Genomic DNA, 19,167 nt, shown 5'->3' on the forward strand with positions numbered 1-19,167 from the left:
TCATAGAGTTTAAGGCTAGAAGGGACCTAGTCTGATCTCCTATATATTACAGATCATTAAAATTCATTCAGTTACCCCTGATTTGAGTCCAGTAACTTGTTTGACTAAAGACATCAAGAGATGGAGAATCCACCACTTCCCTGGGTAGTTTGTTCCAATGATTAGTCACCCTCAAAGTTAGATATTTGTGCCTTATTTTTAATTTGAACTAGTCTGGCTTCAGCTTCCAGCCATTGGAATTTGTTATACCTTTACCCGAAAGATCAAAAAGTCTTTTAGTATCTTGTATTTTCTTTGTGTGAAGGAACTCATACACTGTAATCAAGTCACCTCTCAATCTTCTTTTTGCTAGACTAGAGATTGAGCTCTTTAAGTCTCTCACCCTAAAATGTTTACTCCAGCCCAGGAATCATAAAAAACCCTCCAGTTTTTTAACATCCTTTTTAAATTCTGGGAACCAAAACTGTATACAGTATCCCAGTATAGGACTCACAAATGCCATATACAGAGGTAAAATCACTTCCTGCTCCTACTCACTGCTCCCTCTTTTATACTTCCAATGATTGCATTCACCCTTTTTGCCACAGCTTTGCATGTTGTGAGTTGCTTTTCTATTATGACCCATAATCCTTTTAAGAATAACATTTCCAGAAATGTACAGTCCCACATTCTATACGTATGACCTGCGTTCCTTGTTCCTACATGTGTAACTTTGCATTTGGCTGTAGTAAAATGCATTTTATATGCATGTGTCCGGGCTACCAAGCTATTCATATCTCTCTGTATGGCTGCCCTAGTCTCATAGTTATTTACCACTCTGCCAAATTTTATCAGCAATGGTTTTATATTTATTTCCAGATCACTGATGAAAATGTTGAATAGTATCAATCCTTGCAGAATCCCAATAGAAATTCCCATATTCAATGATTTCCCTTTGATAACTACTTTGAGATCTCTCAGTTAGCCAGTCCTTAATCCTTTTAACATGTGCTTTATTGGTATTATCTGCTTCTAATTTTTAATCGGAATGTCATGCAGTACTAAAGCATATGTCTTACAAAAGCCTAAGTATATTACATCTACACAGTTACCTTTATCAACCAAAGTTATAATCTCATCAAAGAATAAAAGCTGATTTGTTTACAAGACCTATTTTCTATAAAACCATGTGTCAAGGTTCCTCCCCCACTCTGAACTCTAGGGTACAGATGTGGGGACCTGCATGAAAAAACCTCCTAAGCTTATCTTTACCAGCTTAGGTCAAAACTTCCCCAAGGTACAAAATATTCCCCCCGTTGTCCTTGGACTGGCCGCTACCACCACCAAACTAATACTGGTTACTGGGGAAGAGCTGTTTGGACGCGTCCTTCCCCCCAAAATACTTCCCAAAACCCTGCACCCCACTTCCTGGACAAGGTTTGGTATAAAGCCTCACCAATTTGCCTAGGTGACTAGAGACCCAGACCCTTGGATCTTAAGAACAATGAACAATCCTCCCAACACTTGCACCCCCCCTTTCCTGGGAAATGTTGGATAAAAAGCCTCACCAATTTGCATAGGTGACCACAGACCCAAACCCTTGGATCTGAGAACAATGAAAAAGCATTCAGTTTTTTACAAGAAGACTTTTAATAAAAAATAGAAGTAAATAGAAATAAAGAAATCCCCCCTGTAAAATCAGGATGGTAGATATCTTACAGGGTAATTAGATTCAAAAACATAGAGAACCCCTCTAGGCAAAACCTTAAGTTACAAAAAAGATACACAGACAGAAATAGTTATTCTATTCAGCACAATTCTTTTCTCAGCCATTTAAAGAAATCATAATCTAACACATACCTAGCTAGATTACTTACTAAAAGTTCTAAGGCTCCATTCCTGGTCTATCCCTGGCAGAAACCAGCATACAGACAGACACAGACCCTTTGTTTCTCTCCCTCCTCCCAGCTTTTGAAAGTATCTTGTCTCCTCATTGGTGATTTTGGTCAGGTGCCAGCGAGGTTACCTTTAGCTTCTTAACCCTTTACAGGTGAGAGGAGCTTTCCCCTGGCCAGGAGGGATTTCAAAGGGGTTTACCCTTCCCTTTATATTTATGACACCATGTTAATTGGCATTAATTACATTCCTATACTTTAATTCTTTATCAATTGAAACTCTTATCAGCTTTTTCATTATTTGTGAAATCCAACATCTCGGCCCCACTGGCATTCTTAAAACTGTCACTCAGCTAACCCAGTAGGTGCCTAAATCACCTAGTACCTAAATTTGCACCAGTGGATATGCACAAAAGTGCCTAAGTCCTGACACCATGTGACACTTCCAAGGGGTACCCAGTGTTACGTGGCACCTTACTACCACCTGCCTTTAGCATGAGGAAGTCTTCTCTGTGCCTGCAGTGGATCAGCTCCCTGACTCTACCAGCCTCTGGTAATACAAGCATTGCCTTCTAGGCACAATGATTAAGAAGACCAGTGTGACATGTGCTTTCAGTTGAGACCTTACATGACCTCTTTTGGTGAACCCAGGGATTCCTGTTACTCTATGTACCCCTGTGCCCTCTGCCAGTTGACATGAAGAGGTCTTTGGGTCACACACTGCCCCTCAGCTAATGAGCTGCTCAGAGCCCTAGCTCAAACCAAAGGCCCAGATGCTCCAAAACAAGAGTCTCAAATTAGGTGTTCCCCCATCTATCTTATCAGGAGGACGTAATCCCTTAGGTGTCTGTCTTATTGATTTCAAGGGGAATTAGCGATATATCCTGCTTGGAAGCTTTTAAAAATCCCACTAGGTGCCCATCTCTACTTTTAGACACCTAAATGCCTTTGAAAATCTCACCTTAAGTGCCTAAGTCACTTTTTAAAATGGAATTTAGGCATCTAAGACACTTAAGTGAGTTTGAATATTGTACCCCATACCAATGTCTGCCTGGAGTGTGCCCAAGCAATACTAAGTTTTAGGATGTGCAGACAATAACTACAAATAATCCCAGTTTATGGATTTGGGCTTGGGTCAGTGCTTAGGTAAGGTAATGATGCACCATGTTGATTGCAGCATCCTTATAAGCGGGAGCCTGCTTCATTAGAGAGGGAGAGACCAGGGGTTTCAAAAGACTGGGGAAAGGAAGAGTGGGTACCTGGTGCCAGGATACGAGGGCAAAGAGGAGAGGGACCAGCAGGGAGGCACCGCCAGGGGATCCAGAGGGAAAAGTCTATCTGCAGTGAGGGACAAGAGCAAAACCTCTTAGAGGGAATTAAGATTCCAGGAGGGTGTAATGGACTGCCAAGGGAGAGTCTAGCTTTGAGATATTTTAATGAACCAGACCCTGAAGGGAAGAATAAACACAAAGCACCAGTTGTAGCTTGTTTGGCCACTGAAGGAAAGAAACTGAGGCAATAGTAGGATCTGACACCTGATGAGGTGAAATGTTACACCATGCAAATTCTAGCATTAACATAGCAAAAATACATGGGAAAGCATGATGTAAGCTAGCCTCATCAAAGCTAACCTATATATAAAACCACAGTCTCTACCAACCTTCAAACAGCCAAACTGCAGTGCACAGGAAAACAGCCTCTATGTAGCAGACCTTCACATACACCTAGTGATGGGGAATTTCAAAGGTTTCAAAGTTTGGAATCTGATCCAAACCAATAGTGGATCAGCTCCTTTGTGGATGACATATCCTTCTTTGCCCACAGATTTCCCCCTTTAGACCTAGTAGTGATGATTTTCTGCTGGGAAGTAGCAGTGGGCTGATCACCATGTTCTGCCAACTACCCAATTCAAAGTCTGGAGAAGGCATTTGAAAATGTATTTTAAGAATGTCTGCAGGCTCCTACTAGAAAGATTTTAACATTTATGTCAAATCACGTACTTAGAGTAGGTGGTAATTAAAGAAGAGAAAAACCTCCTTCCCTACTTTGAGTGGAAGTTAAACTGTTCTCCTTCGTATGTTAAAGCAGGATAGATACTAGATTACATTCTTTTGCACTAGGTTCTATATTTCTGGTGTCACAAACGGTTTATGTGTCAGCAACCAGCTTGGAAAGGCCAGTTTTATTTAAACATTTTATTTTAAAATGCATATTATAGTTTATAGATGGTGACAACTGCTTTCTCACCATATGAAATTTCACAATTGCTGCGCTGAGCAAATCTGCCCCCCCCCATTTCTTAGCATAACTCATTACACACACTCTGCCTACCATAATTTACAAATGCCTGTGCCTCTAGGACTGGCTTGACCTCTGTCAATATTGTATAAATAAGACTTGGGACTGCTAGGATTTTCAAATCAGATGGAATGGGCTTCTTTCAGTGTTTATGTAGCAACAGCAGCGTATTATAGATATGGTCAATGTTGCAATCATTTCACTAACATTATGCTGGCATCATACTGTCTGAAATAACAAAATCAGAGCCCAAAGTGTGTGTGTGTGTGTGTTGGCGGGGGGTGGGGGGAGGGAAATGCACACATGAGCATTTTGAAGAACTATCTTTGGCTGTTTAGACTATAGAGACGTCAATAAAAGTTCAAACATCATTGGCCCAGTAAGTCTGAATTACTCTTTAAGGGCCTATTAAAGCTATTAAATCATTTCAATGTATATTGAAACATATTGATGGATAGTCTGTTATACGCCTTATATTATCAGGAGACATTATGATGAATGAAAAGTAGTGTAGATATCAATCACATAAGAGAAACAAAAATCTTTACTCTTGACTATATTATATCAAGGAATGAAAGGAGAAGATCCGGATTTCAGATAAAGATTATAAATAAAGCAACTCCTAAAATTCATCTGCAAAAACATTAGTGCTGAATTTAAACCATGTGTAAGTGGATGAAAAATGGAATAAGCAGAACCAAGTGATTTTAGTAGAGTTATACCTGATATACTGGGTCTTAATTTGGCCCATTTGGAGTAAATTCTACCCTCATTTACACTCATGCAACCTCACTTACTTCTGAGGGTAGAATGTAATCCTTAGGACTCCCGCTCTGGATTGCGGAAGGGGCAGGGAAAAGCCAGTGAAAGGATGCATCTGACTTATCAGCCGCTCTCTTGCACAGCCTCTATCTGCAAGGCGCTGGCCGTAGTTTAAAGATAACCTGACCCCGCAGAATCCCTTGTATTATGTAGCCTCCATGGGTGCAGGGGTTTGCAAACTGCTTTCCCTTGTGCTTACAGGGTTGACTCTGGCCCTTCTGGCCTGATTCTCTTCTCACTTTCGCCAGACTTAACCTAGTGTAACTCTACTGGTCTATGGATTTACCCCTGATTTACACCAGTGAAAGGAGAATTAGGCCCTTCATAACTATTATTAGGAACCCAAGGTGGAACAGCAAATGTGGTAAAGTGCTTTTTAAACTCTTTATTATGTGAAATATTTTAGACTAAAATCCCTGTTACAGCTAACGTGTCATTGCCTGATTTCACCGATGACAATTTGTGGATAATTATAATTACTCAAATAGGCCATGAAAAGCTTAAAAAAAATTCTAGCAGTGAACTGAACATCTCAGTCTAAACTTGCTAAATTAAATATCTGTGTTTCAGCAAAGGACAGAAGGGCTTTTGAAAACAACTTTTAATATAATAAAAATTGTCTCATAACAGCTAGGTGACACTACTAGTTAACAGAACTGCTTCTCCCCATCCAGGATTGTTTAAATCTGGATTGAATTGATTGCAGGTGAAATTATTTTGATTACAATAGATATCTCTCTGTAACACAAGCTCCCCATGAAGTCTGGCAGAATTAGTTTGTCTGACTCAAATGCAGGTAGCATAATTATGAGAAGAAACTAGCAAAAGTGTCTAGATTTAACCACGGTTATAAATGACTCACCTTTATAAGAATTTAAATAAACACATTCATATTTCTTAATGTGAATTCTTATTCAAGAAAAGATTCAAAACACCAAGGCTGTTTACAAGCTATATTTAATATGGGGCTATTATAGCTGGCAGTGTTTATTCTTTCAGTACTATTTAGCATCACTAATGGTTCTTTGTTTATAACAGTTATGAACCTAATTTAACTTTTAAAGTCTGATTTTTGTGCTGTGGAAGGCCATTAATTTATATACATATCAATTTGTTCATGTCTTGCACTGGTGTCTGGTTGTGGTGCTTTTGTTTCTGTTTTTGTTGTTGCTGTTGTTGGAACTAGACCAGGGTTGCTATGTAAGCCATTAAATGTATTGCTTAAAGATTGTTCTGTAATGAACTTCATCTTTCAGCATACAAATGAACCAGTCTCAGAAAGGCAGAACACCATGAAAAAGACCATGAAATAAACCTCCATATACTTTAAAATTTCATATTCTTTAATATTCTTTTTTGTGAAAAGATATTATTATGGGTCTGTCCATCAGTATAGAAATTACTCAATGCTTGAACTGGATGTGCATATAGGTGTCTGTGCCTTTACCCCAAGTTCATTCTGCTGTTAGGTGGAAAAAATACTGAGTAAAAATTGGAACAGTTTTCTCTGTCTCCCCCGGCCCTGCAGGTTGTGCCAACTTTATGGCATTTAACCTGCAATATATACATCATATATTCAAGCTTTTTAATGTCGGTACTTAAGGAATTAAGTACACTAGTTCTAGTGTTACCCTGGGTTTTCAGAACCCCCAACAGGGGCCACTTAATGATTTCACTCCAGGCGGTGTAAGGAATAAATCAACAGGAACACAGCACTTCTGTCTGATAAGATTCATGCAAGTAAGCGTGCTCTATCTAAAACTGCAGTTTATTAGATTTAAGCAGACACAAACATAAACAATAGGTTTAGAACATCCCAGATATTTACCTAACATCTGGAACGGTGTTGAGTAATTAACAGCAGGTTTACAGTGGCCAGTTGCTCACCCACCGGGGAGAAAGGGTGTCAGGAAAAAGTCTCTCAAGATGGCTTCAGAGGACTGCTCCAAAGTACACTCTATTAGCTAATAATCTTTTATATAACTTCTACAAAACACATAGGTCATTATGACCCGACTGTATCTTTACTTTTCTAACTTTCAATAAACTTTTAACATCAGAGGCATCTAGACTCAAGGTTTTTCCAATCACCAACGTTTTTAGTTTCAATTGTTTACTTGTTTATGCCCTTCTCCCATTCTGATTAGCAGAAACTGTAGCTAGTTTTGACCTTGCTTCTGAAAGCCTATCTCCAAATTAACCCTTAACTATGTGGTGTTCTATTTCATTAATTCAGGGTGGCTGAATGCACGAAATATGGTTGAAATTAGCTTGAGCACATTCTGGGGTATACACACCCCTCAAATCCAGGGCAGTACTAGAAGCAGGAAAACTCACCCCAAAAGAGATGCCTACCTCTGCCCCTAGAATGGAGGCATCAGTCTCAGCCCATCTCAGGCGTAGGTGTCAAGCAGAGCATGCAGGGGGAACTGGGCCCTCCCTCTCCAGCAAGGCCCACCCAAGGGCCCTATGGGAAGTATCACCAGCTGAGTCATAGAATCATAGAATATCAGGGTTTGAAGGGACCTCAGGAGGTCATCTAGTCCAACCCCCTGCTCAAAGCAGGACCAATCCCCAACTAAATCATCCCAGCCAGGGCTTTGTTAAGCCTGATCTTAAAAACCTCTCAGGAAGGAGATTCCACCACCTCCCTAGGTAACCCATTCCAGTGCTTCACCACCCTCCTAGTGAAAAAGTTTTTCCTAATATCCAACCTAAATCTCCCCCACTGAAACTTGAGACCATTACTCCTTGTTCTGTCATCTGCTATCACTGAGAACAGTCTAGATCCATCCTCTTTGGAACCCCCTTTCAGGTAGTTGAAAGCAGCTATCAAATCCACCCTCACTCTTCTCTTCTGCAGACTAAATAATCCCAGTCCCCTCAGCCTCTCCTCATAAGTCATGTGCTCCAGCCCCCTAATCATTTTTGTTGCCCTCCGCTGGACTCTTTCCAATTTTTTCACATCCTTCTTGTAGTGTGGGGCCCAAAACTGGACACAGTACTCCAGATGAGGCCTCACCAATGCCGAATAGAGGGCAATGATCACGTCCCTTGATCTGCTGGCAATGTTCCTACTTATACAGCCCAAAATGCTGTTAGCCTTCTTGGCAACAAGGGCACGCTGTTGACTCATATCCAGCTTCTCATCCACTGTAGGTCCTTTTCTGCAGAACTGCTGCCTAGCCACTCGGTCCCTAGTCTGTAGCAGTGCATGGGATTCTTCCATCCTAAGTACAGGACTCTACACTTGTCCTTGTTGAACCTCATCAGATTTCTTTTGGCCCAATCCTCCAATTTGTCTAGATCCCTCTATATCCTATCCCTACCCTCCAGCATATCTACCACTCCTCCCAATTTAGTGTCATCTGCAAACTTGTGTCATCTGCAATCAACGCCATCCTCCAGATCATTAATGAAGATATTGAACAAAACCAGCCCCAGGATCGACCCTTGGGGCACTCCATTTGATACCAGCTGCCAACTAGACATGGAGCCATTGATCACTACCCATTGAGCCCGATGATCTAGCCAGCTTTCTATCCACCTTATAGTCCATTCACCTTCTATACCAGGTGTGATCACTTTGAGTAGTTGGTCATGCAGTTTGGGTTGTGTAACAGCCTGGCAACCTTCCAGCATTTCATAAATGCCATCTTTAGGGACATGTTGGATCAATTTGTTATTATTTACATGGATGACATCCTAATTTTCTCTTAAAGTCAGGCTATCCACAATCATCACATGTGCACTTTCTTGGAGACACACTGCCAAAACCACCACAAGTTTAATAAAGCCACAGTAGAATTCTTGGGCTATATCATCTCGCCTGAGGGATTTACTATGGACCTGCACAAGGTGGCAATAATATCCGACTGAATCATACCCGAGGATGTACATGGGGTGCAGTAATTCTCCAGGTTCACCAATTTCTATAGGCAATTTGTAAAAGGATTCCCTAGCATGGTTACTCCCATAATGGTGCATACAAAAGGGGTTGTCTTGTCCATAGAGGATTAGTCAGCCTTTGATTAATTGAAGAGGTCATTCACCTCGGCATCCATCCTGATTCACCCACCAAGCTATTTACAACTGAGGCTGATGTCTCAAATTTTGCCATAGGTACTGTATTGTTTCAACACACAAGTCCCACAACCAACTCCATCCTTGTGCCTTTTATTCTCAGAAGCTAACCCTATCGGAAAAAATATGTTTGGGACAAGGCACTACTAGCTATAAATGTAGCTTTCAAGAAGCTGTGCCAGGAAGGAGCCTGATTCCCAGTCCAAGTCCTGACGGACCACTAGAATCTGGACTACCTCTGGACTGCTAGACACCTTAACCACCACCAGCTCTGCTGGTCCCTCTTCTTCACTCACGTTGACTTTGTGGTAAACTATCACCCAGGGGATGAGAAATGGAAAAGCATTCAGTACATTAGCTTTTTCCACACCCTCTGTCCCTAGGTTGCCTCCCCCATTCAGTAAGGGGCCCACACTTTCCTTGACCTTCTTCTTGTTGCTAACATACCTCAAGAAACCCTTCTTGTTACTCTCAACATCCCTTGCTAGCTGCAACTCCAAGTGTGATTTGGCCTTCCTGATTTCACTCCTGCATGCCTGAGCAATATTTTTATACTCCTCCCTGGTCATTTGTCCAATCTTCCACTTCTTGTAAGCTTCTTTTTTGTGTTTAAGATCAGCAAGGATTTCACTGTTAAGCCAAGCTGGTCGCCTACCATATCTGCCATATTTTCTATACATTGGGATGGTTTGTTCCTGCAACCTCAATAAGGATTTTTTAAAATACAGACAGCTCTCCTGGACTCCTTTCCCCTTCATGTTATTCTCCCAGGGGATCCTGCCCATCAATTCTCTGAGGGAGTCAAAGTCTGCTTTTCTGAAGTCCAGGGTCCGTATTCTGATGCTTTCCTTTCTTCCTTGTGTCAGGATCCTGAACTTGACCATCTCATGCTCACTGCCGCACAGGTCCCCATCCACTTTTGCTTCTCCTACTAATTCTTCTCTGTTTGTGAACAGCAGGTCAAGAAGAGCTCTGCCTCTAGTTGGTTCCTCCAGCACTTGCACCAGGAAATTGTCCCCTACACTTTCCAAAAACTTCCTGGATTGTCTGTGCACTGCTGTATTAATCTCCCAACAGATATCAGGGTGATTGAAGTCCCCCATGAGAACCAGGGCCTGTGATCTATTAACTTCTGTAAGTTGCCTGAAGAAAGCCTCGTTCATCTTATCCCCCTGGTCTGGTGATCTATAGCAGACTCCCACCACGACATCACCCTTGTTGCTCACACTTCTAAACTTAATTCAGAGACTCACAGGTTTTTCTGCAGTTTCATACTGTGACTGTGACTGCTCTGAGCAGTCATACTGTTCTCTTACATACAATGCAACTCCCCCACCTTTTCTGCCTTGCCTATCTTTCCTGAACAGATTATATCCATCTATGACAGTACTTCAGTCATGTGAGTTATCCCACCAAGTCTCTGTTATTCACAATCACTTCCTTCATGTGGAAGATCAAAGTCTGCTGCTTTGGACTACTTCCTACCTCTGTTCTCTTTCAGCTCAGGGCATGGTCCCATACAGTCCAAATAACCATGAGCTGAACAGAGTTCAGATGATCAGAGCCCCACAGGGACTGCCAGTTCTCAAAAAGGGTGAGGGGTTTGGAAAAAGCACTGCCCGTTGGCCTCACGGTCCCATCGCACTTTCAACCGTCCATGTGACTTTTCAGGCAAAGGCCTGTCTTCCCTCCAATCCGTTCACTCTCTCCCATTTGCCTGGGCTTCTAAGCTCCTTTTAGCCTGCTCCTCCAGATGGAGCATGCTCTACAGGCCTGGGAGTCTGGGGCTACCTGGACCCAGCATTGTCCTTTAACCCCTTCAAGCCCAGTGTGGTGTTTGGTATACCTAGGGTTACCATAGTCTTTATTTTCCCGGACATGTCCAGCTTTTTGGTTCTTAAATTGCCACCTGGGAGGAATTTTTAAATATCTAAAAACGTCCGGGATTTTGCCATTATTATTTTTCCCCAAAGAAGAAATGATCATTCAAGAAAGAGAGTGAATGTTGATCATTCGAGAAAGAAAGTGAATGCTGATCACTCGAGAGAGTGCCTGCTTCCCCCCCCCTAGCTCCCAGCACTTGCGCTGCGAAACAGCCATTTTGCAGGGTTGGGAGGGAGTGTGGGGAGAGGGAACGCTGTGCACTCAGGGGAGGAGGTGGGGCCAGGGCAGGGATTTGGGGTAGGGGTCCAATGGGGCAGGGAGGGGGGTGGAGTTGGGGTGGGGATTTTGGGGAAGGGGTTGGAATGGGGGTGGGGAAGGGGTGGAGTTGAGGCGGGGCCAGGGGCTGGGGGGGCACGAGCAAATACTCCCCTACTCCCCCATGGAGAGTCCTCTTTTTTGAATGTTCAAATATGGTAACTCTAGTATACCCCATCACATATCATTAATGAAAATGTGAAGAAAATAAGTGTAGTGGAAGTATAGTATATTTATATGAATAGCATCTAATAGAGATGTTAGAGGTTCTGACCTTGACAAATAGTATTTAATAATCCTGCTTTAAAATGCAATCCCATTTAAGCAACTTCTCTTACATTAGATGTAAGTGCTGCCAGTGGGGAATACAGTTAATAAACGCTGAACAAAAATTCTACAAGAGGATTCAGTTCCTCTGAATGTTTGATCTTGTTTGCTGAGTTCAGGAAAGCATTACCGTATCTCCCAATCTGAAATTAACTCCATCCATCTCCATGTAAGAGAATGTCTGCAGAGTTGTGTCACGATGAATCTGTTCTTTCATGCTGGATGTGGAAAGGCGTGACCAAACCACCACGTACTGCAAAGGCTGATTTGAGGCTGGATGATGGTAAGTACATTTGAGATGGACACTGGCTCTCACAACCTCAGGAGTAATTACTGGTTGTAAAGTCAGGTTTGGGAGTTTTCCTGGAGAGAAAAGGGATAAATAGCATAACTGCTCTTTCATCAACCAGTAATGAACATAACTAAATACGCCAATAATATTACATTGCTATTTTCTTTCAATTCCATTATTTTGATATAAATAGGAAGAAAAATAGTATTTTTACTACAGTGAAAATAAAGAATGTAGCTAATCTAAAAATAATTAACAATTGCTCTTATAGTTCTTGTATTTTACCTGTAAGTTTGTTCTGTATATGAAAAGAATATGTCTGAATACAAATCATACATTTGCTATTAGTTAATTTTATTTAATTACCCTGGCAAATACCTTCAACTTCAGATTGCCCAGGAACACAGGCCTTTGGTTTCAACTCTGCAACAGCTAAAGAAATGGTGTGTGAATTTACTATACTACAGAGATGAGTTGGTATATAAATACTTCTTCCCCACTGGCCCTCAAAGAACACCTAACTCGTAGCCCCATATAATGAAGAACACTTTTATGGTATTCTAAGATGTATTTGGCACTCTACCAATAGATAGAATAATATGGAACATGTTGGTGCCCACACTGGCTCACTCCCACTACACTCTGGATAATTACCTCTGTTCTAAAAGCTATTTTGCCTTCTATATGCTTCAGTAAATAATTTGAGTCTAAAACCTTGCCTGTAAACCTTATGTTAAGAGTGGAAACAAAAAGTGTAATACTGGGAGTCAATACGTTATCCTTCCATTGCTAGAGGCCTGGATTCAAATGGAACACAGAACTATTTCAGATATTTTGAAGGGACTTTTTGGAGGAATGTTTTGGGAGCCTGTGACATTAACCCCCCTGTATTCACACCATACCAACTACTGTAAAAATCTTTGTACAAAATATGCCTTGTGAGGTATTATTTGAAAACTAATAAGTCACCGATCATTAATATTCTTGTATGATGTACGTACACAGTGGGTATTAACAGTTATGGAGATACGCTAGAATTATGATTAAAGTGTGTTTAAACCAGGCATGTCAGGGGGAGTTCATAAACTGGTCTGCCTTAGACAAAGGAATGTGTATTTGATGCTCTAACCAGCCCAATCTTTAGGCAAAGACAATGTAAGTCCACTTTCACATATTAGGCAAAGAAAAGCTATTAAGCTAAAAAGTGGGGGAAGAAAAAGCATGGAGCATCTTTAACTACCAGACTCCATGTTGCCTTTCTCATAGCTTGCCTTTGAGAGGTAACCTTGAGAAGAATCCATTTCAAAGATTTACTGGTCTATAATGATGTGCGGGAGGGGCAGGCTGAACCTCAAGTGATAAGAAATTGAATCAACTGATTGTATACAATATTACTGTATTATAAAAATGTACAGAGTGAGGGATTTTCTGAAAGCTAAGGGTACACTGGTGACTGATATCATTGTGAAATGTATGTATTAACATTATATGAGGAAATATGGACACTTAATGATATGTTTTTATATTTGTGGTTAAATAGGGAGAAACAGGTTCCATACCAGATAGGAGTGAAATCAGCTATTTATCTGTCTCCTATGTAAATTAAGCATGGTGGAATCAAAACAATTGAAGCCCCATTTACATGCAGGGGGGTGGGAAGAATAGCATCAGGTCATCCTGCCTCTTGAAACAAAGTCACTGAACTTTGGAAGATATAAGCAAAAATGAGAGCCATCCTTGGCACCTATCCCTAGACAGACACAAGGGAACATAGCTCTTGGAAGCTGAAAAAGATGGCTTCTTCAACTGGGGTGATAGGGGGGAGGATATTGATGTCTCTGGGAACTGAGTATAGGTGAGAAAAAAGATCTTGAAGAAAGCCTGTACCTTGCTCGATTAAGTTTTAGATTTTAGGTGCGCGTTTTCACTTTCATTTGCTTGTAACCCTTTCTAACTTTATCTCTTAGATTTAACTCACTTAAAATCCACTTTTGTTAATTAATTTGTTTTACTATTAATGTAAACCACAAGTGCCATGTTTGAATTAAAGGGACTGTTAACTCCAGTTAATGTGGCAAGCTGGTGGCCACATTACAGCATACATGGTTTTGGGAAAATTGAGTCATAGGAGTATGTTGGGGTCACCCTGCAAGCAGTAATCAAGGCTGGTGGAAGCCAACATGGGGCTGGGGAGCTGTAGACAGGCTACTGGGGTCAGAGCTGCTGAACCAGGACTGTTTTATATATTAAGAGTTTTATATATTAAGGCCACAGATGTTAAAACATAATAGCACATAGACACTCAGGGTGTGACCTGCATGCTAGTAGGCTGATAGTGAGCATCCCAGGTTGGGAGCTACAGCAGCAAAGCATTGTAAGGCATCCAGGGTTGCAAGGCAAGTGGTGACATAACCCTTTACTGGCCTGGATTGCACCCCAAACCCTGTGACTGAGCCCAAGAGATTAAAACATGAAAGAGTTATATCAGAATGAAGAATCGGTATGTTAACATCTGGTTAGGGCAAAAAACATGAGGTAGAAAAGGGAACAGCAATTTCTTAAAATAGGGAGTCAGTAGCTAGAGGCTAGTCCATTTATGAACTAAGGGAAGCTGCCTCAAAGTGTGGCTCAGATCATGACTTCCTGCAGAAAATGATACAAGGGTTTGAGTTTAGGAAACCAACCCATGGGAGGGTGAGAGCAGGATAAGCCTCTCTACTCACACACATACCTTTCCCAGCCATGTCCACTTCCTGAACTTAAGAAGGTCCAATCACATGGAGTTTCTGAGTTTTTCATGCTGAATGTGGAAAGTACTGAATAGTTTTTATAGTGTTTGGCAGGAGAGTCATTAGCTCTACAACTCTTCCTCAGAAAGAATTTTTGACACATAGAGTGGGTTTTTCCCCCTCCATGGGAAAACCCTGAATTACGGTTACCACCTGTTCAGTTTTTATTACTCCTTATCCAGTCTTTTGGATCTTTTTCTGTGTTTGCAATGAACTGTCACCTACAGTGTGAGAGTGTTATTCATGTATCTCCCATACAGCTGGGCTTGTTGACTTCAGGATCTCTGATTAGTGACCTTGTGAGTCTCCCTGTGTGAAGGCAGTGTACTAATCATGAATCCAGACACATGAGAATGGCCGAAATACAGGACTGCTACTGTAGTGTGTAGAGGAATGAAGTGCAAAACCTGCAACCTAGAGGGAAAGGAGAATAGTGCAAACTTCCCTCCATCCCAACTGGAAAACTGGGTTAATTCTCCCAGGCAATGACGATGGTTTGCCATTGCTGGTGACAGTTTAACAGGAAGGCTAGCAAATTGAGTTAGCTGGTAAGGGTGCTTGATTTTTTTTGAGAGGGGGAATGGCTCTTAAATGATTAAAAATTACTTTTGACGTAATTTTTCATTTTTCAGAAAACTTCAACCATAAGTTTTTAATCTTTATTCTTAAAAATTTTCTTTTCAAAATAGAGGGAGAAATCCTACTTTATCTCAGTTTTTTTTATATCCTCCTCTCCTTTTTCCAGTGGTAAGGTAAAAAAAGAGTTGCTGAAAGTGAGAAAACAAAACTACTTTCTCCTGAGTGGAAAAAGTTGGAATAAGTTGTTTTTTTTTTAAAAAAAAAATGAGAGTGAGCATTTTTTCTCCCATTTTCTACTTTTTCCCCTTAAAAAAACTGGAAAAAATAAAAATATGAACATTTTTAATAAAATGTTTTTCTAAAGGATACAGCATTTTTCATTTCATTTAGAAAATTCCATTTGGAATATTTTCATCATCATCATCATCATAAAAAAAAAAAAGAGAGATGTCTTTATATTGTGCCTAACCATACGTGGTAATCCTAGTTTCCCAATGTGTCATGTTCATGAGAGCTAATATGCAAAAAAATGCTGAAATGAAAGTATAAAGGTATATTTCCCTTTGAGAAAGGAGAACCATTTCTATCTGAATCTATACGCACCTGAACACTTTAAAAGTTCAGAAGGTGTAAGTGCATGAGCAATTGCTTTCTGCTATTCCTTTGTTTCCTAGCTAAAGAACAGAGGTTAGAGCTCTTGTAGTAGGCTGGAAATTATTTCTAACTAGAGTAATTACATAAATGTCATGAAAAGCTGCTATCTTATCAGATTTTTCTTTTCTTTTCAGGGCTCCAGATTTATCTTTTTTGGAATACTGGATTACTTAAGATAAGAGCAAGTCTTAGATACACTACCTGCAAAGAAACAGAAACCAAAAAAATAAAAAATAAAAAAAATGCCAGCTTCACCACTTCAAACCAAAATGGAGACAAAGACAGTAGTAAAGTTTATGTGTGAACTGTAAGCAAACTAAGTACACTTCAGTACTATACACCAGATTACATTTAGCACTGGTAATAACAGCTATTCCTCAGGAACACATTGGAGTGCTGCAGATTTATTCGCGACACAGTCTGCATCTTACTAGGAGCAATGCTTGATTTGTAAGGTCACTAAGATGTGTATTACAATACCAGGACCTTTGAACACGTAGCAAGAGAGGCACATACCATGTTATTGATAAACCTTACTAAACCTACCTTCTGCACAATAGCCCATGCATCCTTGAGTAGGTTGCAAGAGATAAACAAAGAATTCTCCACAGTTTCTAACTGAGATAGGTATCCGGAACAAACAACAGTCTTTGGTGCTTCCAAAGAAGAATTGCCAGGTAGCACAAGCCATTAGCTGCTTTTTTCTCCCAGGTAGTGGGAGAGATTCAGATTTTAGTGAAAGCCACACCGGAGCTTATATGCCACATTTACTCATCTGAGGATAAACATAAAAGAAATAATTTATAGCAACCTGCAATATATTCGTTCAGTGCTTGTGTTAGCATTTTGTGTGTAATTGTTTAAAAACAGGATTATCAAATCATTCAAAACAGGAATTTACAAAAATTTGGGACACTAATTTGTATTTCATTGAGAGGGAAAATGAGGTTAGATAGGGATCATCTCTAAAGCTGATGTTGGTCTGTATGCTTCAATTGTATGCAGTATTGGTGAACCTGTGTCGGTCCCAGGATATTAGAGAGACAAGGTGTGGGGCGTAATATCTTTTATTGGACCAAAATTGGTGAGAGAGACAAACTTTTGAGCTTTTTCTTCTTCAGAAGAGTTCTGTATTGCCTGAAAGCTTGTCTTTCTCACGATCAGAAGTTGGGCCACTAAAAGATATTACTTGGCCCACCTTGTCTCTAGTAAGCACCAACACATTTACTAAAGCATTTTCTGTGTATGTTTACTTGAAAGAGAACGATAGTGTTTTAAATGGAGTCAGAAAAGAGAGTTCTCTGTTCTGCTAAATTAATTTTGTGCTGCATATGCTGCCCATGCCAGCTGACACTCCACCCCCAATGCAAAAGGCAGGATGGGCACACTGAGGGAGGGCTGTGGGGTGTATCAGGGGCATGATGGAGCAGAACTCTACTATGTCTTCTCCCCCCACTGCCATAAGTTGTGGGCCGACCTTATACAGCAGCAGAAGTTGCTGCTGCTCTAACTTCTGCTGCCTCCCTGCAGCCTCCATTGTGCCTGAGTTCTTTCCTTTAGGCTGAAGGGTGGTTTGTATACAGTATCAGGTGTCTTCCATTTCTTGTGTATTAACTTTGAGCTTCCTGTGTGTAGTTTGAGTACATTAACTAAGACCTGAAAACATGAATATGGCCAATTACAAAACATATGTTGTTATAGGGCACTAGACCTTGGAGGGAGGTGGGCACATGCACACAGCAAAGTATTCCTGTTAAACTCCTTTAAAAGCAAGAGCTGTAGTTACAAGCACATGACTGAGCAAGCATGTGACATACACAAAGCCAGTCATAAGATTTCTTTCCTTTTAGGCAGAGGCAGCAGACAAAAGAGATCTAGGATCAGGGAAGCCCAAATATGGGTTGTTCTGTAATAGGAAGGGATCCTAAAAGGTAAGTGGTGTCCTCCCCCACTCCCAGCTGGTAGGATCTGGAAAGACCTCAGGAGGTTAGTACCCAGTTGTTTGAATTCTGTGATGTTGTGTTTTTGGAAACAGAGCAAGTTCTGAAAACAAGGATGTGAAGAAACCTGTAGCTGGGACAATCTATTTCCATTCCCCCACTGGTGAGTCTTGCCTATGTATGTTTTACAAATGACAAACACAAAAGGGAGTCCAGGTCTTTCAACCATCTCAAACATCTAGAAATTTCCACGGAGGACTGAAGTCCATGTATGGTCTATGTAACTGATCTCTTTCTAACGTTCCTATCACCAGAAAATATAGATGCAAACTGTACCATATTGATGATCACATTTCTTATTAACAGCTTACATTTTTATGCCACTTTTTATCCCAAAGGATCCACAAGCACTTTACAAACTATACAGTCAAAGTCATGTAAATGTTATTGACTTGCAGGGGGGGTGCGATCTTTTTTCTCTATTAGGAGTTCAAGGAAATTCCCCTTTGCTTGCTAGTAACACATGCAGTTGATCAGAATTGTGTTTAAGCAAAAATTTCTCTGTCTATTTTGGAGGTAGAGTATGGTAGTTGTTTTAATTATGCACAGTGATATTACACACAATTTTGGATTGGAAGGGAAGAAAAAACATTTCATATTGAAACAGAAAAGATAATTTAGGTAGGCAGTATATACTCACATATATTTGCATTTCCTGGGACATTAGGTTCGATATTGGTACACATGTGGCAAATGCTATGAGATCTCTAATGAGACAAGGTCATGAACTCAATTTTGTATTCCATCAAAAGGATATTATGTGAAGACATTGGCTTTGTGTGGACTCAGAGTGAAAAGTGTCACCTATAGAATGCCATATTATATCCAGCTGAACCTTAAGTTTGTTGTGAGGCCTGAGGCTGCTTACCGTAAGCAACCCAATGAGTTCAGAGCCAAAACTGGCATTGGCTCAGCCTGTCAGCAGAATAAGATCTTAAAGTATGAATGTGAAGATTTCTGTTTTCTGGATGTTTCAAATTATTACCAAATGGTATTTTTAAAATAATTCATCAGTTACATTCTGTGCAAGTGAGAGTTTCTCTTTACTTTCTATTTCCCAAGTCAGGGATGGTGAACAATTCTACTTTAATCTGAGAGTTATATGAAGTTCCATGTAAAGTGAAACCGGTGATTTGGGGCTTTATACCAGGGTTGAAACATGATTTTTAGAAAGTCATTTTCCACTGGTGCAGATTTTCTAGTTCCTGCTTAAGCAAAAACAGCTCTTTTGTAGCAAAAGTGGATCTTAT

The 19,167-nt window shown here is 40.6% G+C and overlaps 1 protein-coding gene across 1 annotated transcript in view; it reads right to left on the reverse strand.

The window, feature by feature from the left end:
- LOC140895919 (von Willebrand factor D and EGF domain-containing protein-like) overlaps positions 1-19,167 on the reverse strand; it is a 198,798-nt gene that overhangs the window by 166,023 nt on the left and 13,608 nt on the right. Inside the window, 3 exon segments of the mRNA XM_073306827.2 lie at positions 11,734-11,999; positions 12,262-12,318; positions 16,464-16,692. Coding sequence (XP_073162928.2) covers positions 11,734-11,999; positions 12,262-12,318; positions 16,464-16,692 — 552 coding nt within the window.

This window comes from Lepidochelys kempii, chromosome 11 (assembly GCF_965140285.1).
Source record: "Lepidochelys kempii isolate rLepKem1 chromosome 11, rLepKem1.hap1, whole genome shotgun sequence".
Classification (NCBI taxonomy): Eukaryota; Metazoa; Chordata; order Testudines; family Cheloniidae; genus Lepidochelys; species Lepidochelys kempii.